At 44.7% G+C, this 23,876-nt stretch overlaps 1 protein-coding gene across 39 annotated transcripts in view; it reads left to right on the forward strand.

The window, feature by feature from the left end:
• The window catches only part of ADD1 (adducin 1), a 45,543-nt gene that overhangs the window by 4,958 nt on the left and 16,709 nt on the right, over positions 1 to 23,876 (forward strand). For 14 of the 39 annotated variants that reach the window (XM_060688839.2, XM_060688817.2, XM_060688841.2 and 11 more), the window contains exons 2-12: positions 6,182 to 6,391; positions 7,569 to 7,731; positions 8,437 to 8,588; positions 9,839 to 9,919; positions 13,376 to 13,525; positions 15,397 to 15,540; positions 15,637 to 15,735; positions 16,355 to 16,531; positions 19,069 to 19,425; positions 22,283 to 22,384; positions 23,753 to 23,842. In XM_060688839.2, coding sequence (XP_060544822.2) covers positions 6,200 to 6,391; positions 7,569 to 7,731; positions 8,437 to 8,588; positions 9,839 to 9,919; positions 13,376 to 13,525; positions 15,397 to 15,540; positions 15,637 to 15,735; positions 16,355 to 16,531; positions 19,069 to 19,425; positions 22,283 to 22,384; positions 23,753 to 23,842 — 1,707 coding nt within the window. In that variant the 5' untranslated portion in view covers positions 6,182 to 6,199. Of the gene's footprint in view, positions 1 to 2,120; positions 2,267 to 2,866; positions 3,001 to 6,181; positions 6,392 to 7,568; positions 7,732 to 8,436; positions 8,589 to 9,838; positions 9,920 to 13,375; positions 13,526 to 15,396; positions 15,541 to 15,636; positions 15,736 to 16,354; positions 16,532 to 19,068; positions 19,426 to 22,282; positions 22,385 to 23,752; positions 23,843 to 23,876 lie in introns of those variants that run through there. The other 25 variants (XM_060688838.2, XM_087875527.1, XM_060688837.2 and 22 more) reach the window with 5 other exon arrangements.

A 23,876-nucleotide genomic window follows, 5' to 3' on the forward strand; every position in this document is an offset into this window, starting at 1 on the left:
CACCTTTGCGAGAGTTCCGTTGTTTTGCAAAGTGGCATCAGTATCCACCCCCAGTTTTTAAAATTATTGATTAAACTGCATGGAATGTAGGTTAAATCAGCTTCAAGGGCTATCAAGTAATCCTAAAATTTTAAAAGAGTTTGGTGATCCTACTTATAGCCATATTTAAAACTTTTAAAAAAATTATTATTTGAAAGCCTGTAAACAAGATCTAGCCGCGCAGAATCACTTTGGATAGGAAGATGGTCAGCATATAAATTTAATAAATAGGAACCATAGGGGGTGGCGCAGCAGTTAGAATGCAGTATTGCAGGCTATCTCTGCCGACTGCCAGCAGTTCGATCCTGACCAGCTCAGCCTTCCGTCCTCTTGAGGTCGGTAAAATGAAAACCCAGATTGTTGGGGCAAGATGATGACTCTGTAAGCCACTTAGAGAGGGCTGTAAAGCATTGTGAAGCGGTATATAAGTCTAAATGCTACTGCTATTGCTATTAATAAATCTAGGATGATTGCAGAAGTTCTGGCTTCCCAATAGTTATATTCCAGCACCCTGCAGCCGCTGGCTTTTTTCAAGCTCCTTCTGTGGCCCATGGTCCCATGCCTGAGCTGATGAGTCCAGGAGCCTCATAAGTATTTCTGAAGACCAGCAGACCTGCAGAAGACCCTGGCTATTGAGCCTGTTCCTCCTGTCTGTGCCTCTGAGTCAGCGTTGACTCCCTGCAGTTTTCTTGCTAGGATTTTGGACGTGGTTTGCCATTGCCTCCTTTCTAAGGCTGAGAGACAGTGACTGGCTTAATTACTACAGTGCACCCAATTGGTTGCCATCCTCCTTTGGGTTCCTTTTATTTATAGGAGGTGACTTCTGGGGTTAGCTTCTGCTGCAGTGTCTCCATGTCAGGTCTGAGCAGACTTCATCATCTCTTTGCAGCCAGACTGTGACTGTGCTCCTCCTTTTTTTAAAAAAAACCACTGTGCTGGCTAGAGGAATTGTGGTGTTTTCAAACAGGGATACAAACCTCCCAAGTGAGAGGTGATAGTCCATCTTTTCTTTTTGAAAATCCTACAGCGGGAAGGTATTTTGAATTACTCCTTCCTTAGAGACATAAGTTGTGTGGGTTCTATTCACTTAAAGAAAAAAAAATGGATTCCTTTATCCCATTGAAAAAGGGTTGACATAGGAAAGTTAGACGTATGAAGTCCCAAATGCTATGAATGAGGCAAGAACATTTTAAAATAAGTATCTGGAGATACCTAATAGGCCTAAATATAACGTGTTGAGACATATGTGTGTATACTGTATGTTATAATTTAACGTGTATATGTTAATGGTGTCTAGACAAAAATTCATCCTTCTCTTTCTTCTTTAGGCCATTAAATTTATACCCCTTATGTCTGTCTGTAAGCATTGGTGCCCTGATATGATATTATAGATTTCTACCCTATGATAACCTTACTTAAGACGGATTAATTTAAACCCAGGCTGGAATAATAACATACGGTAGATTGCAACTGCAGCATTTAAAAAGCAATAATCGATCGCATTTCAAGAGTTAATTCTTTTTCTCAAAATTGTCTGGATCTGTGGTGCAGGATGAAGCTTTTACTGCCAATCCTTCAGGCAGGGTAGACCAGCTTAGAAACAAAGCCCTGGCAAGCTAGAGCCCTCCTTTCTCGAGCGAAGAAGAAGTTGGCATAGCGGAACTGGGCAAAGCTTGTGGTGCTGTACCTTCTCTCCCTCTTCTGCCCAGTGAGCCTGGGAGGGCCCTGCTTGGCTGGCTTCCAAATGCTATCCGGTTCCCCAAGATTTGTGGTGGGTGGGGGTGTGTTTGGGGATTGTTATGTGCGTTGGACCTGGTCTTTGGGTGTTAAGTGAATTTCGTTCCCTCCTCCCATCCCATCTCCTAGGGGATATTATCTACAGAGAAAATAAGTAGGTGAAAAGTCAGGCCTTGTCTTTTTATGGCAGCATCAGAATGCTGACAGGTATACTGTGTATACATGTACAATGACAATAAAGTTATTATTATTATTAATATTTAAGGAAGGTGTTCAGCTCTCTTTACCTACACAACCTGTAAGCTACCTTTTCCCATCACGGTCATCTCTCTCCCTGCTGGTCTGCAGTTGCTCCTGTGATGGATGTAATGAACATAAGTTTGCCAGCATCTGGTGTTGCGCTTCGCAGGATCTTTCTGGCCACTCGGAGGAGAGACCCGCAGGAAACCTCTTGTAGGCTAGAAGGGGGTTGAAAGGATGCAAGGAAAACGTATGTACAGTTGCCAAGAAAACAGCATGAAAAATTCATTCACACAGTCCTGGGCAGCTGAGCTTACCTTCAATGGGACACCCCACCTCTTTATGTTTTGAGAAAATCCTCATTCGTTTCTGCTCATTTAGAGTCAAAGGTTTCAAAACGGCCTTCCCGCGCTCCTGCTTTTATGGCTGAAATTGAGCAAAGCCAACGTTTTAAGTCTGTTCTTTGCAGACGTGAAGCATTTGGGGAGTTCCTGGGCTCTGGGTATATATCTGGTCCCTCCCTTCGGTGTCTCCAGCCAAACTTTACCAGCCAGGTTTCAGTTTTCTTTCTAGGAACGTGGCTCACTTAGAGCACAGTGGTGCAGTCTCTTAACATTTTTACATTTTGGTATACCAAAATGGCTTTGCGTAGGGAAAAAAAAAGTTTCTAAATAAGAGGTGTGCCAGATAACAGCCGTTAATAATATCAAACATGCAAGGCCAGGTGGAACAGGGGTAGTCCCTCCCCTTGGTTTACAATGGAAAAACTCACACAGTCTTAAAGTAAACGGTCTGCTTAATTCAGGAAAAATATCCTACAAATACGGGACATGTTTGTTCCTCCATCCAGACCATCAAGTATGATTTTCCAAAGAGCATTAACCGAATAGAGATGTTTGCCCCCGCCTTCTTGGAATTCTTCTTTCTATTTAAAGTCCATTTAGTGGCGAAGAGGGCACCACCATCCCTTTCAAACCTCCAAAGGTAAAAGCTGTAATTATTGCTTTCATGAAAAGGCATGCTTTCCTACTTTTAAAGAGTTGCATGGAGGGTAGGTTTTGCACAGATCCGTGTAAAAACATCTGCATTTTGCTCAGTTGAACTCTCCCTTTGTCGAGCTCTTGAATTTACGACTTCTTTTGGCCTCCATTCAGGGTGGGGTTTTTTTTGACAGCGTTTCAGAGACGGAAAGAGAATACTAATGTGCTCCGTGCAAAACAATTCATTCTATCTAAACACTTGGGTGCGTCGGCCACGTGCTGCAGAAGCGTTCCAGGCTGTTCTTTCCTGCCTTTGCCTTCAAATTGGACTTCTCTGTGCCAGTACCCAAAAGAGGTCACTCTTCATCCCCAGCTTCGTTGAGGCAACGGGGTTCAACGGAGGGGCAGAGGACCCTGGCAGGGAGCCAAAACTGCTGTGCTCTTAACTTTGGACTCCTGGAGTGCTGCTGTTTCTTGGCCATTTTTACTGGCTTTTCCCAGCCCTGTTGATCTTCATTTACGTTCCTCTAGACTTCTCCTGGTTGAGACCCCAAGGAAGTTTCTGCATAGCTGTCTATGGAGATTCTCAGTCACCCAGGCCATGATCGTCCGAATGGTGCTTTTTTTCAAGAGGCAACTGTGGACTTTCTTGTTTTTTTTCTTTTGAAGACCTTTCGCTTCTCATCCAAGAAGCTTCTTCAGCTCCGACTGGATGGTGGGGAATAGAAGGACGTATACTCCTTGCAGACAGTTGGTCATTTGCATTCTTTTAGAGAGTCCTTCAGGCCCCTTGGAGATTTATCTGTGTCCTCAGGGTCCCCTGAGTGGTGCAAATGGGTTTGGAACTGCTGAAAGGATCTGTACTGTATATTGGAGGTAGATGATATTGTATTCCTCCTTCTCTTTTGAGAGGCTGTTCAATTTTGACGTAGATGGCCTTTTTGACAGCTGGTTTGAAAGAGGGATCAAAGAAACCCACCTATGTCAAAACTGAACAGCCCTCTCTCAAAAGAGGGGGAGGAATACGACATCATTTATTTGTTTGTTTGTTTGTTTGTTTGTTTGTTTGTTCGATTTATATGCCGCCCTTCTCCGGAGACTCAGGGCGGCTCCAATCTACCACACGGATCCTTTCAGCAGTTCCAAGAAGGCTCCACACCGATTTGCACCACTCAGGTGACCCTGAGGACACAGATAAAGCTTCAAGTGGTCTCTAAAAAAAGGTTGCAAATGACCAGCTGTCTGCAAGGAGTATAAATTCTTCCATTCCCCACCATCCAGTCAGAGCTGAAGAAGCTTCTTGGATGAGAAGCAAGACATCTTCAACCCCCCCCCCCCCCGAAAGTCCTTTCTGCATTGCTGGCAATTCAGAGGGAAAGGAGGGTGGGGGGGCTTGACTGGTCTTGCATTTTCCTGGGACCCGGCGAGGTGCAGCTTTCCTCCCTCTGCTTTTAAACAGAGAGCCCCCAGGGTTGGCAGGAAGCCTCAGGGTGGAGACCTGGTCCAGGATTTCCTGCAGAAAATAGACAGTTGCCTCCATTCATCAACAGGGTGGGAGTTGGCCTCCTGGCAGAGACGATACAAAAAACACAGATATCTACTGCAAACCCACAGAAAGATCTGGAAATCGATAAAAGTCATGAGAATTGAGGTGGATTATCTGTGCAGGAAATCTATATCAGGTCGTCCTCGACTTAATGGCCACAATTGAGCCTAAAATTTCTGTTGCTCGGTGCGGCAGTTCTTCAGTGAATTTTGCCCTATTTTACAACCTTTCTTGCCACCGTTGTTAAGTGAATCACTGTATGGTTATGTTAAGCGAGTCTGGCTTCCCCAGTGACTTCGCTCCCAAGAAGGTCACAAAAGGGGGATCACGTGACCCCCCCACCCCACCCGGGGAGACTGCAACCGTCATCGACATGAGTCAGTTGCCAAGCGTCTGAATTTTTGAACCTGTGAGTATGGGGATGCCGTAATGGTCATAATACGAAAAACAGTCATAAGTCACTTTTTTCAATGCTGCTGTAACTTTCAGCGGTCACTAAACTATTGTAAGTCAAGGTGGAATCGTTGAAACTATGGGAATTTTCTTTTGGGTTTTTGAGACTCTATGAAAAAATATAAAATGTGATTTATGAAAATTAACTGGTAGTCAAGTTAACTGGTACTCTGCAGATTTCTTTAACTCCTTTTTAAATATAGGTAGCCTTCGACTTAGAGCAGTTGTAAATGCTTACTTATGGTTGTAAGTGTGAAAAATGAAGTTGCATCACTGAAAAAGTGATTTATGACCGTTTTCACACTCATGACCGTTGCACCATCCCCATGATCATGTGATTTACATTCAGATGCTTGACAATTGGTTCATATTTATGACCATTGCTGTATCCCGGGATCATGTGAATCTCCTTTTGTGACTTTCTGATAAGCAAATGAGGAAGCCAGATTCACTTAACAGCTATGTGTCTAACACCTGCAGTGATGAGCCACGGTGGCGCAGTAGTTAGAGTGCAGTACTACAGGCTACTTCTGCTGACTGCTGGGTGCCTGCAATTTGGCAGTTCGAATCTCACCAGGCTCAAGGTTGACTCAGCGTTCCGTCCTTCCAAGGTCGGTAAAATGAGGGCCCAGATTGTTGGGGGCAAGAGGCTGACTCTGTAAACGGCTTAAAGAGGGTTGTAAAAAGCACTGTGAAGCGGGATATAAGTCTTAAGTGCTAGTGCTTGTGAAGGAAAAGGGGAAAAGGAAGGAAGGAAGGAAGGAAGGAAGGAAGGAAGGAAGGAAGGAAGGAAGGTGGACTTGTTACAATGGAATGTTGCAGGCTATCTCTGCCCACTGCTAGGAGTTCAATCCTGACCGGCTCAAGGTTGACTCAGCCTTCCATTCTTTCGAGGTGGGTAAAATGAGGAGCCAGATTGTTGGGGGCTGACTTTGTAAACTGCTTAGAGAGGGCTATAAAGCACTGTGAAGCGGTATATAAGTCTTAGTGCTATTGCTATTCACTTAACAACTGGGACAAGAAAGGTGGTAAAAGGGGGTAAAATTCACTTAACAAATTTCTCACTTAGCAACGTAAATTCTGGCTTCAATTTTGGTCGTGCTGTGGTCACATTTGTTTCCAGTTGCTTTAACAGGAACCACTTGGTATCTTTTTTTTTTAATGTATTTTCTGTTCACTTTTGCAGCACTATTGAAACTGTACTATGAATGGTGAAACAAGAGCGGAGGTGGTAACTTCACCACCTCCAACAGCGCCACATAAAGAGAGATATTTTGACAGAGTTGATGAAAATAACCCTGACTACTTGCGAAAGAGGAATATGGCCCCTGATCTTCGCCAGGATTTCAACATGATGGAACAGAAGAAGAGAGTATCCATGATCCTCCAAAGTCCAGTAAGAATATATAATCATTTCCCCCCCCCAATGCATGACCAAACGAAGAAGCATTTATATAACAAGTTAGATCCTAAGAATGCATAGCAATGCAAGAAAAAAAAGAGAAAATTTAATTAATTTAATTAAAATGCTTTGTGTTTAAAAGAAAATTTCAAACAAGATAGATTTAATGTGTGACCAAAGCCAGAAAAGTCTCTTAAAGTGCACATGTGCGTGCTTCCTTGAAAAGTACTGTTTGTCTCTTGTTTTGTAGTTCAGATTTCTAATGCAGTTTCATTTGGGAAATGGTTCTGTGTGGGTGAAAAAGCCTTAAATAACTCTTGAATCCATTCAGCAAGCATTATGTATTTTTCTTCTTGCTGTTGTTACTGAACCAAAGCGGTGATAAAATACCAGAATATTACACTCTAATACTGCAGTACATGGACTTTAGAGAATTAAGGGGTGATACAGGGCAAATTTTTTCCTACATAAAGATTGGTAAATCAATGTAATTAAAGCTACACAATATTCTGTGACACCCTCCCTCCTTGAAAAGTCCTACGGATACTCGTTGATTTACTACTGTTTAATGATGGAACAGAATTACAACTGTCTCAGGAAAGATGCTTTATGGCCTATAAACAACTTCTGGCCATCGGGCAAACGTTGCACACGCATCCCGAGATCACTTGATCTGGATGATCAGCAACATGTTCGCACTTACCACTGTGTGTCAGATACCCTGTAATTATGTGATTGCCAATTGCAGTCTTCTCTGCTGGCTTCCCCATAAAATTATTGGGGAAACCAGTAGGGAAGGTTTGTAAGCTGCTGCCACCTGCTGAGAAGACTCCCTCCAATCTCTGGAGGCTAGCTGAAAGAGTTGCTTCCTGAAGGGCGCTGAAATTCCCTCAAGAGAATTTCCTTCAGAGTTGCCTGCTGAGGAGAGGTGAAATTCCCTCAGAGAATTTTCCTCAGAGTTGCTTCTGAGGGAAGCTGAAATTCCCTCAGAGAATTTTCCTCAGAGTTGCCTGCTGAGGAGAGCTGAAATTTTCAAGCCAGATCCTGAAAATTTCCGCTCCGTTCCTGCACCCACCGAAGGAACCGGCTTTTACGCAAGGAGTTGGACACCAAGTCAAGTCCACGGCTCCTTCAAGCGGCCTTTTCACATGCACTGTTGCTCTGTTATTAGGCATTCTGTGAAGAGTTGGAATCCATGATCCAGGAACAGTTCAAGAAAGGGAAGAACCCTACAGGCCTGCTGGCTCTACAACAGATTGCAGACTTCATGACGGCCAGCGTTCCCAACGTCTACCCACCAGCTCCACAAGGAGGCATGACTGCCTTAAACATGAGTGAGTCTGAGAAGAGGGGGAAGGGCTGACAGGTAGTCCTCAACTAACGACTGCAGTTGAGCCCAAAGTTTCTGTTGTTAAGTTTGTTTTATGTTTTATTTGATTTATATACCGCCCTACTCCCGAAGGACTCAGGGCGGTGAACAGCCACAAGATAAGACACATAAATACAAAATTTAAAAGCAGAATAAAACCAAATTAAACAATTTGGCCGAAGACAGATTTAAAACACCCCAATAATTAAAAACAGATTAAAATGTGCATTTTAAAAGGGAAAAGGGGGGGAGTGAGTTTTGCCCCCATTTTACGACTTTTCTTGCCACAGTTCTTACATGAATCACTGCCGTTGATAGACATTAGTAACACAAGGAAATCCCCATTGACTTTCCTTGTCAGAAGGTCTCAAAGGGGGCTCAACATGACCTTGGAATAAAGCGACGGTCGTAAATAAAAACCGGTCGCAAAGCCTCTGAATTTTGATCCCCTGTTCGTGGGGGATGCTGCACAATTCGTAACTCTGGAAAAACGGTCCTAAGTCACTTATTTTCGCAATGCCCTTGTAACTTTGAACGGTCACTAAATGGACTGTTGTAAGTCGAGAACCAACTGTAGTAGTTTTGCATTTTAGCAATTATTTTAATTGCTAAATCAGAGAGAGAGACCTTCCCTATTAAACTGCGTTTTTGCCGGTATCTTTTCTTTCAGGCCTCGGTATGGTGACCCCCGTGAACGATCTGCGGGGATCAGATTCCATCGCTTACGAGAAAGGAGAGAAATTACTACGGTGCAAATTGGCTGCTTTCTACAGACTGGCCGATCTCTTTGGCTGGTCACAGCTTATTTACAATCACATCACTGTGAGTATTGCAGTTCCCCAGGAGAAACAAAACCAGGGGCGGGGGGGGGGGGGGATTCCAGTCACATCCAAAGCAATAAAGTTATGACCCGCATAAAACTAAATTATACAAAATTGTCTTTAGCCTGTTCTCTGGGCAGTCGTTCTGCGTGAGAATGCCCACGCACCCTCACCCCCAGTGGGACAGATTCTCACGTAGAACGACTGCCCAGAGATAGGGGACATCTGCTTCTCTCTCTCTCTCTCTCTCTCTCTCTTTTTTTTAAAGGCAAAAGACAATTTTGTATAGTTTTGTCTTTTGCCTTTTTCATGCTGGGAGCATGAACTGGGAGAACCTGCCCCACTGTTTTGGGGGTGGGTGGGCATTTCCTTTCCTTAGAATTTGCCACCTCCTGGTGTAAATTGCAGGTCTGGTCTTCAGGTGCCTGTTCAGGGTGAGGAATCTAGTAAGCACAGCAGAATAGCATTCTCCTTCCCTCCCTCCCTCCCTCCCCTTTTCTCCCCTCCCTCCCTCTCTCCAGGGGTGGGTTCTACTTACATTTACTACCAGTTCGAACGGGGCCACAGAAGCATTTTGACGACGGGGGGGTCAGTGGGCGGACTCTCCCGCCGGTTTTACTACCGGTTCTATAGAACCGGTGCTAACCAGGGACAACCCATCATTGCCTCCCTCCCTCCCCTTTTCTCTTCTCCCTCCCTCCCTCCCTCCCTCCCTCTTTGTTTCATTCCCTTTCCTCCCTCCCTCCTGCCCTCCCCTTTTCTCTTCCCCCCTCCCTCCCTCTTAGTTTCATTCCCTTTCCTCTCTCCTTCCCTCCCCCTTCTTTTCTCTCCTTCCTCCCTCCCTCCCTTTCTGTCTCATTCATTCCTCCCTCCCTCCCTCCCTTTTTGTTTCCTTCTTTTCCTTCTTTTTCCTCTTCGTTTCCTCCCTCCTTCCCTCCCTCTTGAGGAACAGACCTATTCCATTAGCCTTTGTCCTTAAGGGTAGGTATTAAGTTTGCTGTTTCTGCTGAGATCCAAAATAGGGATCCTCTCTGCTAAAGCCTACTTGCAACTACTGATGCGGTTAGCGAGTATCCAGCATCGTTCTGCAGAGGAACCAAAAGGGAAATTCAGGTCAGCTTGGGGAGCTTGCAAATCAGCAGAACTCTTTTAGATCTATTGATTTTTTTCAATCTAGCTGAGTTGTGTGCATTTCAGATTTTGGCTCAGAGCTTTACATCTCCTTCCTTCCTTCCTTCTTCATATTTGCAGGTCAGAGTAAACATGGAGCAAGAACATTTTCTGATTGTGCCTTTTGGACTTCTCTATAGTGAAGTTGCTGCTTCCAGCTTGGTAAGTGAAAAATTAAAAAAAACAATCTTGAATGTCTTACTCATTGAGCCAATTGGAATCAAATCTTGGATTGGGGCCTTCTTATTTAAGCCTTCATTTCTCAAATACCACCCCTGCAGTCACATGATCTGGATGTTCGGCTAACCTGTTCGCACTTACCACCACCAAGTACTCTGTCAAGTACTCTGTAATTATGTGCATGCCACTTGCAATCTTCTCTGCTGGCTTCCTGCACGAAATCATTGGGGATGCCAGTGTGGAAAAGTGTGCACACTTCCGCCACCTGCTAAGAAGACCCTCTCTCTTCTCTGGAGACTGACTGAAAGAGTTATCTCCTGAGGGGAGCTGAAATGCCCTCAGAGAATTTCCTTCAGAGTTTCCTCCTGAGGGAAGGCCAGATGCTGAAAATTTCCGCTCCATTCCCGCCCCCACATTTAAATCTTGGATTGGGGCCTCCTTATTTAAGCCTTCATTTCTCAAATACCAAGGCAACGCTACACATGATGACAGCCATCGGCCTGCTTTGCTTCCTGTGGGGGATAGTTTTAACACGATGAGTTAACGATAAGCTCAACCTAAGTGCCTACTGAATTGCTGGGGACCGTGTGTCCATCAACATCCAACAGACATCTGGGACACAGCATCCTGGTGGACCTATTTACTCCACGGGGTCCCTCTGGATTCACCTGGACTCCTCTGTTGCTTGTGAGCTCCTTTCAAATTTTCCTTCAGGCTCATTCGTGAAGCCCTGTCCTGTTCTTCTATTTCTTCTTCTCGTCCTCCTTCGTGATATCTTTATGCAATTTTTTATTTTCACCGAGGAGCCTTTAAAAATGATTCGCCCAGTTTTCCTCCTGCCACCATTTTAATAGCTGTGACTCAGAGAAATGGGATGGGGGAACTTTTAAGTCTTTCCAGGAGCCCAGCTCAGGTGCACCTTGAGAAGGATGAGCCGTGCTAAAGTTGGAGCCGTGCTAAAGTTAATGTCAGTCTTCCGTGGGCATCAGAAAGTAAATGTCGCACAAATATGATACAAAGAAACATCACAGTCTAGTTTGAATGTCCACACTGAATGTATAACTGGATGCAACTGGTCATGAAGCCAGTGCTAGCCTCTGGAAGCTTTCAAAATGTTGACCTTCACAGGACAAAAGCCTGTCCTTGAAGGGAGCAGGGAATATCTGCTGGATGTCCCCAGATATCTAGGGCAGCGGTCCCCAACCTTTCTGACTCCATGGACTGCGGTGGCGGGAAGAGGGGATGGTTTCGTGCGTGATAGCGCCACTTCCATAAATGGAGCTTTGTGTATTCGCCAATTGCTTGTACAGCTCGGTTCTGTTGTCACCTAGGCCCAAGTAGTTATTACCAGACACAAATCAGTCCTAAACAAACATATTTTATTAGAACAGCTGAGAATTACTTCATTCTCAGCTTAGTCCAAATTAATTCCAAAACAAATCCTTCAGAAAAAGTCCTTTGGTCTTATCACAAACCTTTGTCCTTTTGGCATCCTGCCAAAGGCTTTTCTTGGCAAAGCCCCACAAAGTTCAGAAACAAGAGATGCCAACAAGAAACAAATGTAGCAATGTTGCTTTCCTACAAAGAGCCGTTGCTGCTCTTTTAAGCCTGGGGGGTTGGGGGGCCCTGATCTAGAGGGTTGACAGGAGGCAGCTGAACCGGGGAGGCTCCCTTCCTCTAGAGAAACCATACCATCCTCTCCGAATTTTCTGGAAGGTGAGAAGAGGCCTCTGGGTTGAGTGCTGCAGAGCTGCTAACGTCAGGCAAATGAGACCGGTTCTCATTCTTACTCTTAATTTTGTATTTTTATTTCTGCTCCTGGATGTTGATACGTGCCGCTGTTGTTGCTCCCTGGGCTGTGGCTCTTGTTCTTATTTATGCCTTGACGGAAGCGGTTTATAAACTCATAAATAAACAGACGCGGCTCATAAAAAGATAACTTGATCGTTGCTAATGAAAAAAATAAGCCATCTTGATGGCGGTCCCGACTTAAGCTTTCAAACCTTGTGAAGAGCTCATAGTCCAGATATCTTCCCAAGTCAAATTGCACACGTTGTGTAAAAGTGGTTTGAATTATAATATCATTACCGGATTCCTGTTTCCAAGATGCCTCGCCCTAGAGCCAAGAAAGAATGTGAGAAAAATAAATTATCCAAATGTCCTTGGATACTCTACGGGGTTTCATCTAAACAGAAAAAAATATCCCTAACTGTAAAAACTTTTTCTGCAGATCAGCATCATAAATACTCAACTTCCATTCTCCCTCCCTCCCCCCCCTCCCTCTCCCTCCTTCCCTGCCGTGCATGACTACTGAGGTGTCAAAAAAAGTTACTACAATTCTTGGTTGTATAAACAGGCATAGAATCAAAATCACTTTAAGTATTAGCACCGCTTGATAAAACCTTATTTAAGGCCACACCTGGAATGCTGCATCCAGTATTGGTCACCACGTTACAAAAAAGATATTCAGACTTTGGAAAAAGTGCAAAGAAGAGCAAGTAAGATGATCAAAGGCCTGGAGACTAAAACAAATGAAGAACGGTTGCAGGAATTGGGTTTGCTTAGTCTAGAGAAAAGAAGGACCAGGTGGGACATGATAGCAATGTTCCAATATTTGAGGGGCTGCCACAAAGAAGAGGGGGGACAAATTAAAGCACCTGAAGGCAGGACAAGAAAGAATGGATGGAAACTCATCAAGGAGAGAAGCAACCTGGAATTAAGGAGAAACTTCCTAATAGTGAGAACGATTAACCAGTGGAACAGAAGTTGCCTCCAGAAGTTGTGGGTGCTTCATCACTGGAGGCTTTGAAGAAGAGATATTGTCTAAAATGATATAGAGTCTCCTGCTTGAGGAGGGGGTTGGACTAGAAGACCACCAAGGTCCCTTCCAGCTTCTATTCTATTCTATTTTATTCTATTCTATTCTATTCTATTCTATTCTCCATTCCATTATTCTATTCTATTCTATTCTATTCTATTCTCCATTCCATTATTCTATTCTATTCTATTCTATTCTATTCTATTCTATTCTATTCATTCTATTCTATTCATTCTATTCTATTCTATTCTATTCTATTCTCCATTCCATTATTCTATTCTATTCTATTCTATTCTATTCTATTCTATCTATTCTATTATTATATTCTCTATTCCATTCCATTCTATTCCATTATTCTATTCTATTCTATTCTATTCTATTCTATTCTATTCTATTCTATTCTATTCTATTAATTAAGTTAACAACTTTCCTCTATTCCTCTACTCTATTCCTCTACCCTACCCTACCCTACCCTACCCTACCCTACTCTACTCTTTTTTCTATTCCACCACACCCACTCACCCAATTCCTATTGTCTTTCAGGTGACCGGATTCTCTTTCCCTCCTGCAGGCACAGAGTTAGAATAACTTCGGCCTCTAACCCCGTCTTCTGTTATCAGGTCAAAGTCAACTTCCAAGGGGACGTCATTGATCGCGGAAGCACTAACCTGGGGATCAACCCAGCTGGCTTCACGTTGCACTCGGCCATCTACGCCGCCCGCCCGGAAGTCAAGTGCATCGTTCACATCCACACTCCCGCAGGAGCAGCAGTAAGAGAGTTCTCTTGTCCTTCTAGCTCGGAAATAGCAAAAACGTTCATCGCAAGCCACCTAGTGCAGGCAGTCCTCGACTTACGGCAGTTCGTTTTAGTGACCGTTTGAGGTTACAATGGCGTTAGGGGGGGAAAAAACGACTCACGGCCATTTTGCACACTTTATGACCGTCGTGACATTCCCACGGTCACCTGATTTGCGTTCGGGTGCTTGACAGCTGACTCACATTTATGTCCGTTGCAATGTCTGCAGGGGTCAGGCGATCCCTCTTTTGCGACCTTCTGACAAACCAAGTCAGACTAAGTCAGTAACAGTCGGGTTACTAATTTAGCAACTTCGGTGATTCACTTAACAACTGAGGCAAGAAAGGTCGTAAGGTGGGGCAAAATTCACTTAACAAATTTCCCACTTAGCAACATAAATTCTTGACTCGGTTGCGGTCGTAAATTGAGGACTACTGGTCATAACAAAGGAGATGGGCTATCAGCATAGGACAGGGATGGGCAGCAATGACAATTTTACGATCTGTGAACTTCAAATCCCAGAATGCCTGAACCAGCAGACCTATGCTGGCTCAGGCATTCTGGGAATTGAAGTCCACTGGTTGGAAAATTGCCATAATTCTCCACCTCTTATTTAGGAGAAGCCGAGTTGCCAAAAGGCCAGATCAGCTGCATGATAATGAACCATGCCTTCCATCCATCCACGGTTTGAAGTTGGATGTTCCCAGCAGAGTGAAACAATTTTCTGGACTGAGCCCACAAGCCCACAAGTTTTCCGTACTTCAGTAGATTACAGATTTTCAGAATATACTGCATTCCCAACTTTACTCTTTTTTTTTCAATAATCTTTTTAACACTTTGGGTAAATATTAAAATGGGTTCGATATTAAGGAAGCCAAAAACGTATAAGCCTGTTTCTCTGAAATAAACATTTCCAACCTAGACAGGTTGAAAGGGGATTTTTGCTACACAGCTTCTGGCCTGTCCAGTAAAATAATCACTTGTTGTATTAATGCTTTCTTGAAACCATAGAATAATAAGTAGGGCTGTATTACTATTATCCCTTTCCTATTTCCTATAGCATCTTATGACTATCACTTTGTTGTTTGTACCTTATGATTTATGTTGATTGCTTTAGTTAATATCCTATGAGTATCACTGAAGGTTGTATCTTATGATTTATGATTGTATTTTATGATTATTTGTGATTTATCACTGAGAGCTTATGCAGCAGAGACAAATTTCTTGTGTGTCCAATCACACTTGGCCAGTAAAGAATTTTTTTTCTTTTCTATTCCTATTCCTATTCCTATTTCATTCATTTCATTTCTATTCTATTAATTCTATTTCTATAGTCTATATATTATATATTCTAATCTAATTTAATTCTTTATTCTATTCTATTCTATGCTATTATTCTAATTCTGTAACTATTCTAATTTCTAATTCTATTCCATTCCATTCCATTCCATTTTCTATTCTATTCCGTTCTGTTCTTAATTCATTCCACTATTATTCTATTCCATTCCATTCTATTCTATTCTCTATATTCAGTATTCTAATCTAATTCTTCATTCTGTTCTCTTCTGTTCCATTCCATTCCACTGTACTCCACTCCATCCCTATCCATCTTATCAGGATTTTTCAAAATGGCTGCTCTCAGTCACGTGCCTCGGTTTTATTTTCCTGTTAGTTTTTGAGAACTTGCTTCCTCCTCAGAAATGAGGTTTAGAGATGTCTTTTCCAGATGAGAGAATTGTTCCACCCCGCTCAAAAGTTGTGTTTCCTTTGAGATCCGACATTTATAGGTAAGATGATAACCGATTCATATACTGCTGTCAGTAAAATCCGTGATAACATCCTCAGGTATCCGCGATGAAACGTGGCCTCCTGCCCATCTCGCCAGAGGCACTGTCTCTCGGAGAAGTGGCCTACCACGATTACCATGGCATTCTCGTGGACGAGGAGGAGAAAGTCTTGATTCAAAAGAATCTGGGCCCCAAAAGTAAAGTGAGTATCTACACCATCCCATTTTCAAGGATCTGACAGAAAACATGGAATTTGTCTGACTCCCAGCGTCTTTGTCTCTGTCCTCGGCTCCTCCAGGTCCTCATACTCCGAAATCACGGCTTGGTATCCGTTGGAGAAAGTGTGGAGGAGGCTTTCTATTATATTCACAATTTGGTTGTTGCGTGTGAGATCCAAGTAAGCAACGTTATTTCTTGATTTATCTATTTCAAGTTGGTTTGGGAAACCGCGTAACCCAAAATCACGCCTGTGGAAAAGGCGTAGCAGAATTTGAATTTAATATCGAGCATGTGAAGGTCCCGACTGACGATCCCAACTGAAGTAACCACGGCCGAGATGATCCAATCTCTGAATGCAGAACTTTATTGAGTACATCATTCCGCCACCGATGAGGGCAAAACCAGATCTGAACATTTCCCGCGCAAACCCACATAGTCAAAATTCAGGTTCTCCCTCCCTCCCTCCAATTTGATCAGCTCACATTGTCCAATGGAGCTGCTGGTATTGTTGTCAAGCACGGCTGGCATCTCAATGTCTGGAACCTAAGTTCCATCTCCCCCTTCCTTCTCCCCATAGTTCGTTGGCAGTCTGAGAAGCGATAATAGTTGCGACAGCAAAAAGCAGCTTTTGACGCTTGGCAGGAAAAAAAAAACCTGCCATATTTTTTTGTGTGTGGATTTAATTAAAGAGATAAATCCTACTAGAGGGCTTGTAACGTGGCATGCAACCCAGATTAAACCGGAAGGTTGGTGCTTGATTTATTTCTTCTAATTATTATTTGCTGTTTACTTTGCAGGTACGAACGCTGGCCAGCGCAGGAGGGGCAGACAATTTGGTCCTGTTGGATCCCAGCAAGTACAAATCCAGGCCTCACTGCCACGAGTCTGCCGCGGGGGAGGGCACAGTGCATCACCCCAAATGGCAAACTGGAGAACAAGAGTTTGAAGCCCTCATGCGAATGCTTGACAATTTGGTAAGCCTGCTGCTCCTCTATAGAGTCCGTCTAGGTGAGATGGGTAGCTGTACAAATATGATAAAAGAGGATGGATGGATGGATGGGACAGACAGACAGATAGACCTCTGTTAATATCACGAAGCTCTTGTGGCTGACACCCTCAAGGTTTTGTTCTTCCTTAAGGAGGAGTTTCTCTTCCCCCAGCCCGGTGGATTTGACTCCGCTAGTCATTGCGGACTGTAAGGGGCGCTGCTCATTTCCGTTTCAAGGCCACTGAGCCAGCCCTGTCCGAAGACATGTCTGTGGCACGTGGTCAGCATGAAGTCACAGAGCGCTGTTACCTTCCCACCAAAGTGGTATACCTATTTATCTACTCGCATTTTGCATCCTTTCCAACTGCTAACGTTGGCAGGAGCCGGAGCAAGTTAACGGGAAGCTCACTCCGTCATGCGGCAATCGGGTCTCGAACGGCTCCCCAGCCAACAAACCCAGCATTTTAACAGCTGAGCCACTGCGCTGCCCCTTAAGGAGAACGCAGTTGAGAAACACAAGATTCAAAGCTTCATCATTCACCGCAGTGCCAGAGGAATCTTTCAGCAACACTTAATGTTCCTTTTTCTCACAATAGAAGATAAGTTATCTGTAGCCTCAGGGTTGAATTTGTGGTTCAGGGTTGAACTTATCCGGCTAGTTGGGGTAACGAAAGGGCTGTGAGCAAACAGCCAAGCCCAGAGAGCGCTAAGAAGTTCACAATTCATTTTCTTGGGAATAATATCTGCAGAGTTTACTTCCACCTTCAGGGCAACGTCCTTCACTCCTGATTTATTTGGTTTGTTGACGGGAAAGTAGGACCACAAGGAAAGGCCTTGGCTGCCACTTGTTGAAATGACCAGTTCCAAACTTAATTATAAAAGCCTTTAGAGATTCTCAGTCATCCAGGTCATGGTTGTCCCAAAAGTTGCTTTTTCAAGAGGCAACTGGACTTAATCTTGTCTTTTTCTTTGAAGAAATTTTGCTTCTCATCAGTGGTGAAATCCTAATTTTTTACTACCGGTTCTGTGGGCGTGGCTTGGTGGGCATGGTGTGGCTTGGTGGGTGTGGCAGGGGAAGGATACTGCAAAATCTCATTCCCACCCCACTCCTAGGGGAAGGATATTGCAAAATCCCCATTCCTACCCCACTCTAGAGCCAGCCAGAGGTGGTATTTGCTGGTTCTCCGAACTGCTCAAAATTTCCGCTATCGGTTCTCCAGAACCTGTCAGAACCTGATGGATTTCACAATGCTTCTCATCCAAGAAGCTTCTTCAGCTCTGACTGGATGGTGGTGAATGGGAGGATTTATATTCCTTGCTGGTCATTTGCATCCTTCAAGGATCCTCTAAAAGGATGCAAATGATCAGCTCTCTGCAAGGAATATAAATCCTCCCATTCACCACCATCCAGTTGAAGCTGAAGAAGCTCCTTGGATGAGAAGCGAAACGTCTTCAAAGAAAAAGACAAAGTCCAGTGGCCTCCTGAAATTCTAACCATAGTTACTGCAAAAGGGGTTAGTGAGGAAGGGGGCAGATCCTCCATACAGTCCATTATGCCTTCCAAAATCAGCAGGAAAGGGTGGAAAATTCTACAGCTCTCCATGCTTCAGGCCAGAGACATCTCTTGCTACACATGGATGTTAAGAGGACAATAACGTCACGAAGAACATGGGCCCAGGCAACTGTTGCCCCAAGGGTGGGGGGCAGCTCTGGGCTGATCAGACCCAGGAGAGCCCAGGCTGAAGGCAAGACTGAAGAACCAGCTCAAAAGGAAGGCAACACAACAAGGAATGTTGTGGCGCAGTAGTTAGAATGCAGTATTGCAGGCTAACTCTGCCGACTGCCAGCAGTTCAATCCTGACCGGCTCAAAGTTGTCTCAGCCTTCTGTCCTCCTGAGGTCGGTAAAATAAGAACCCAGATTGTTGGGGGCAATAGGCTGAATCTGTAGAGGGGGCTGTCGAAGTGCTATTGCTAGTCCCTTCCTTCCTTCCTTCCTTCCTTCCTTCCTTCCTTCCTTCCTTCCTTCCTTCCTCCTTCCCTCCCTCCCTTCCTCTTCCTCCCTCCCTCCCCTCTTCTTTCCTACCTTACTACTCTCTTCCTCCCTCCTTCCTTCCTCCCTCCCTCCCTCCTCCCTTCCTTCTTTCCTCCCTCCCTCCCTCCCTCCCTCCCTCCCTCCCTCTTTCTTCCTACCTTCCTACTCTCTTCCTCCCTCCCTCCTCCCTTCCTTCCTTCCATGGTGCACAGTGGTTAGAATGCAGCGCTGTAGGCTGACTGCCCACAGCCAGGAAGTTCGATCCTGACTGGCTCAAGGTTGACTCAGCCTTCCATCTTTTCCAAGGTTGGCAAAATGAGGACCCAGATTGTTGGGCGGTGAGGGTGGGGCAAGAGGCGGAGTCTATAAAACGCTTAGAGAGGGCTGCAAAGCACCGTGAAGCGGTATATAAGTCTTAAGTGCTATTGCTATTCCTGACGAGTCCCGGGCATTGTCCTTGACTGAATGTTCTCCTATGGTGTTTCTTCAGGGTTACCGGACTGGCTACCCGTATCGATGCCCTGCTCTGAGGGAGAAGACTAAAAAGTTCAGTGAGGCGGAGATTCCCGCTGCCGTCACCGGCTACTCTCTTGCTAGTGACGGGGACTCGGGCACTTGCTCTCCTCTGAGGCATAGCTTTCAGAGACAGCAGCGAGAGAAGGCAAGGTGGCTAAATGCCAGCCGAGGGGATGACCCAGCTGAAGAAGGGCAGGATGGCGGTGGCGGCGGCGGCAGCCCCAAGTCGAAGACTAAGGTGTGGACGAACATTACACACGATCACGTGAAACCCTTGCTGCAGTCTCTCTCGTCCGGTGTCTGCGTGCCAAGCTGTATTACCAACTGCTTGGTCTGTGCCTACCTTACTGTTCATAGTTAGATGATGTAGAGCGACCGTTGGCGGCAACTGCTGGGAGGCTTTGGACGCAAAAACGAGCCTCGCGGGTTTCCCAAACCCTCAAAAAAACCTTCTGATCTCTCCTCCCCCCCGGGTGGTAGCAGGAAAGTACGTTCATTCCTCACGGGCGAACCGTCCTTCTGCGGGCCCCAGGTGTTATGCCCGCCGCTTAAATTCCTTTTAAGGTGGACAGATACGGTGTCGTATTCTCCTCTGGGCTCAATCCCCTGCTTTTACTTTATGAACGAATGATCGGGGCTGTCTTGGCCTTCCAGTGGCCCAGCCTTCTGAGGATCTCAGTCCTCTTGGCATCCTTCTCCACAAATGCCATGGCTCCGGACCTCCTTTAGGCAGTTTTCTACCCGAAGCCAGATTGACGGGTTTGCTTTTGCAACCCCGTCAACCTCCGTCGTAGTTTGAGACCTCAGCCGAACCCTGGGAATCTGAGCCGCCGTGCGCCCTCTTTGCCTTTTCACATTGGTCCCGAAGCCTCCCAGGGTTGACCCCCCCCTTTCTGCATGAAATGTTGCATGTTAAATAGGTGGCCGTAATTGAAGAGTCTTTCCTGCGGGATTAGCCGGGGTAGGGTGGAGTGGGTGGAGGCGGCATGATAAATTTCGGCTCAGGTGTGGTCCAGAAGGGGCTTGGCGGTGCTGCCTCCGAAGAGCCCTTTCGGCCTTGACTTCAGGGCCAACAAGGCCGATAGCTAACAGCTGCTTGGAGATAGTGATGTCAAAGCCAGATGTGCATGTGGCTGGCGGGTGATGCTGGATTACTCTAGAGTTGAGCAGAAAAACCTGCAGTCCTTCAAAGCTACACAAAGGACAGCACAGTTTAGGATTCTGCATAAATGAGCCATCTTTTAAATGTAACTACATTTTCAAGCCATCCTTGAAAATGTAGTTACATTTAATTCCCGTTTTCCTTTGTGTCTCTCGACGCAAAGCCCAATGCTCCCTAATTTTGGGGTCTCTGCCTTTCAGGATTATTATTATTGGGGAATGCAATTGCTCTTATACACACTTAATGAGAGAACAGAGGATAGAGTCTTTTGATTATGGAGTGATTTTTCTTCCTTTTTTAAAAAAAAATGCTACTACTGTCAAGACGTTGAAATATCACTTCTTCGGGAAATAGCAAAATCAAAACGTGCGTAAGAGTTTTGTGTTTTCTTAAGCACCCAAATCGAGCTGAAGATCTAAGACCAATGAAAACTGAAATTACCACTGGAATACAATCTGATTTTGACATATTAATAAAACAGCTTTCAATCCCTATCCAGTAACTTCTGGTGTGTATATTTGATTTTTTAAAAAATGTTTTTTTTTTTAATCCAGTATGCTAAGGTTCTTAACATTGTTGCTAAATATCTTTAGTAAAAAGCTGGAGTAATTTTTATGTGAAAAGATAAGAACCAGTGAGTATCCATAGCTCCATGTTCATTCTATTTTTTTACTTCATATTTGCAAAGCATTTTAAAATTATGTTGCTTTTTAAGGAGTTCTATTTCTGGCTTTTCGTCTCAGAATTATTTTTGGGAGGAGTAGTATTTATACAAAAGTGTAAAACGGGTTTGATTCAGAGTTGAGAGCTTACCCATGCAATAAGTTGTTTATTAACGGGGGCCAAACATAACCTTTTGAAAGAATAAATCTCATATTCATATTGGTAGGACAAACTTACCTTCTATAAACTACTAACTTTATTGGTTAAATTAAGCAACCTCCTGCAAAAATCCCTTTTGTAAATTGCTTTTTTTTTCAGCTTTGGAGATGTGTTATTATTATTATTATTATTATTATTTTTAAATATATGAAGCCATAAGCTTTATATAAAATGACGACATCACCAAACTCTTCTGTTAGGCTGCTCCATCTATCTGTCTGTGTAAAAAACGGTTTTGGACTTTTCTACTCTTTTGAGTTTTGTTTTGAATTTAAACTTTGGTGATGCCCACTCTTTCTTCATGGGACAAAATAATCCACCTAGCCTGGTTATTATCATGCTGCTTTTCATATTTCTGTCATCTCGTGGTTTCTGTTCGCTTTGATGTTATTAAGATATCCGGGAAGTGAATCAATGATGTGGGCAGCTAGTAATTGTCGAGTCAAAATTTCCATTTCTGGGGTTTTATATTTCCATAATCGGGACAATCCCATCTGGATTATCGTGCCCAGTGCAGGGTTAAGAGGGATTAATTCCAAGAAGCAAAGCTTTACATCGGAGGTGTAAGACTGGTGGACATCAGCTCCCAGAACTCCCTGGCCTTCTGGGGAAGTCCACAGGTCTTAAAAGTAGCCAGATCTCAAAGCTTTACATCAGGGGTGTCCAACCTTGGCAGCTTTAAGACTCGCGAACTTCAGCTCCCAGAATTCCCCAGCTGGCTGCCTGGGGAATTCTGGGAGTTGAAGTCCACAGGTCTTTAAAGCGTCCAAGATTGGATGCCCCTGCTTTACATTGCCACGGGCACCTCTTTTGGGAGGGTCTTCAGCTTACAGCCTCAAATTCCTTTAGTGGCCTACGGCTAAAGAAGACCTCGTGCATCTTAGCACCCCTTCCAGATGCCCCATTTTTTTCCTGGGCTTTGGCAGTTTGATCGCGGGACACGTCCCACCCAGCCAAGCAGCTGTCCCAAAACAAAGGACAGCTTTTCTTTGGTCCCCCAAAGCCCAATCATTGCTTCAATTCTCCTTCGTCAAATCTTGCATGATCTCCTGTGCGATAACGTTGCTGTTTTGAACAGGCCGAGCATTTCGGAGGAGCCTTTGTGTTTTTTTAACACGCCCGTTTTCCGTGCTGTTGTTTACAGTGGACTAAAGAAGAGGGTCACAGGACTGCCTCATCTGCTGCCCCAAATCTCTTTGTTCCCTTGAACACGAACCCAAAAGAGGTCCAAGAAATGCGGAACAAGGTTGGTACCGGCCGGGACACGGGTCCGCTTTTGGATCTGGAGATGTGGGGGAGATGCGCCGTCCGGCTCACGGACCATCAGGGACCCCTCTGGACAAGGGGGACAGAAAGGTCAGGCTGCAGTTTGGGCTGCGTAAGGCTGACTGGCACTGGGCATGGGTGCTCAGGAAGGTGCCCGGCCATTGGGGATTATGGTTTGGGATCGGTACAAGCAGTTCTCGATTTACAACAGTTCATTTAGTGACCGAAGTTACAACAGCACTGGAAAAAGTTACTTAACAACTGTTTCTCGCACTTACGACCGTTTGCAGCATTCCCCGCGATCAGGTGACCAAGAATTCAGACGCTCGGCAACTGATTCACATTTACGACGGTCGCAGTGTCCCAAGGTCACGTGATCCTCTTTCTGACCAGCAAAGTCAACGGGGGGAAACCAGATTCACTCAACAACCGCGTGACTTAACTTATCCACTGCGGCGATTCACTTAACAACGGTGGCAAGAAAGTTCGTAAAACAAGGCAAAACTCCCTGAACATATTTCTCACTTAGCAACATAAATTCTGGGCTCAATTGTGGTCTTAAGTTGACCTGTATCAGAGAAGGGAGTGTTAGACTTTGGCAGTATCGGAGGTGGGAATCCAGATTTGAATTTCATTTGCCCGTCCGGAGTGAAACAAATCAGGGTTTAGCGCAAGATCCAAGATCTTCCGCATGCTTTTAAAAAGGGTTAACCAGGTCGAATGGATCTGTAGCTTCCGTCAGGTTGGAACAAGCCCTGACCCAGAACTACCATGCGGAGAGCTCGTCTTGTTGGCTGGGCCTGCCTGTGGCTTAACAGGTAGTCCTCGACTTACGACCACAATTGAGCCCAACATTTCTGTGACTTAAGTGAAACCTTTATTAAGTTTGAGTTTGCCCCATTTTTACGATTTTTCTTGCCACCGTTGTTAAGCGAGTCACTGCTGTTGCTAAATCAGTGACAGGGTTATTGAGTGAGACTGGCTTTTCTTGTCAGAAGATTGCAAAAGGAGATCAAATCTCTCACACACACACACACACGACACACATGGGACACTGCAACTGTCATAAATACGAGTCAGTTGCCAAGCGCCTGAATTTTGATTGTGTGTCCCTGGGGATGCTGCAATGGTCAGAAGTGTGAAAAAATGGTCATAAGTTGCAACATCACTGGAAAAAAAAGAGAAAGCCGTCTCTTTTTTTTTCAGTGATGTTGCAGCTTCAAACGGTCACTAAATGAATTGTTGTAAGTCAAGGACTACCTGTACTTGACACTAGGCCTTTCTCTCTCTCTCTCTCTCTCTCTCTCTCTCTCTCTCTCTCTCTCTTTTTCTTTCTTTCTTTTGACAGATCAGGGAGCAGAACTTGCAAGACATTAAAACGGCCGGTCCACAGTCCCAAGTCCTTTCAGGGGTCGTCATGGAGAGGAGCCTTGTGCAGGTGAGAACGCAACGCAGCTTCCGGTGCTGCTCTG

This window comes from Pantherophis guttatus, chromosome 8 (assembly GCF_059756535.1).
Source record: "Pantherophis guttatus breed Tessera chromosome 8, ASM5975653v1, whole genome shotgun sequence".
In the NCBI taxonomy this organism is placed as follows: Eukaryota; Metazoa; Chordata; class Lepidosauria; order Squamata; family Colubridae; genus Pantherophis; species Pantherophis guttatus.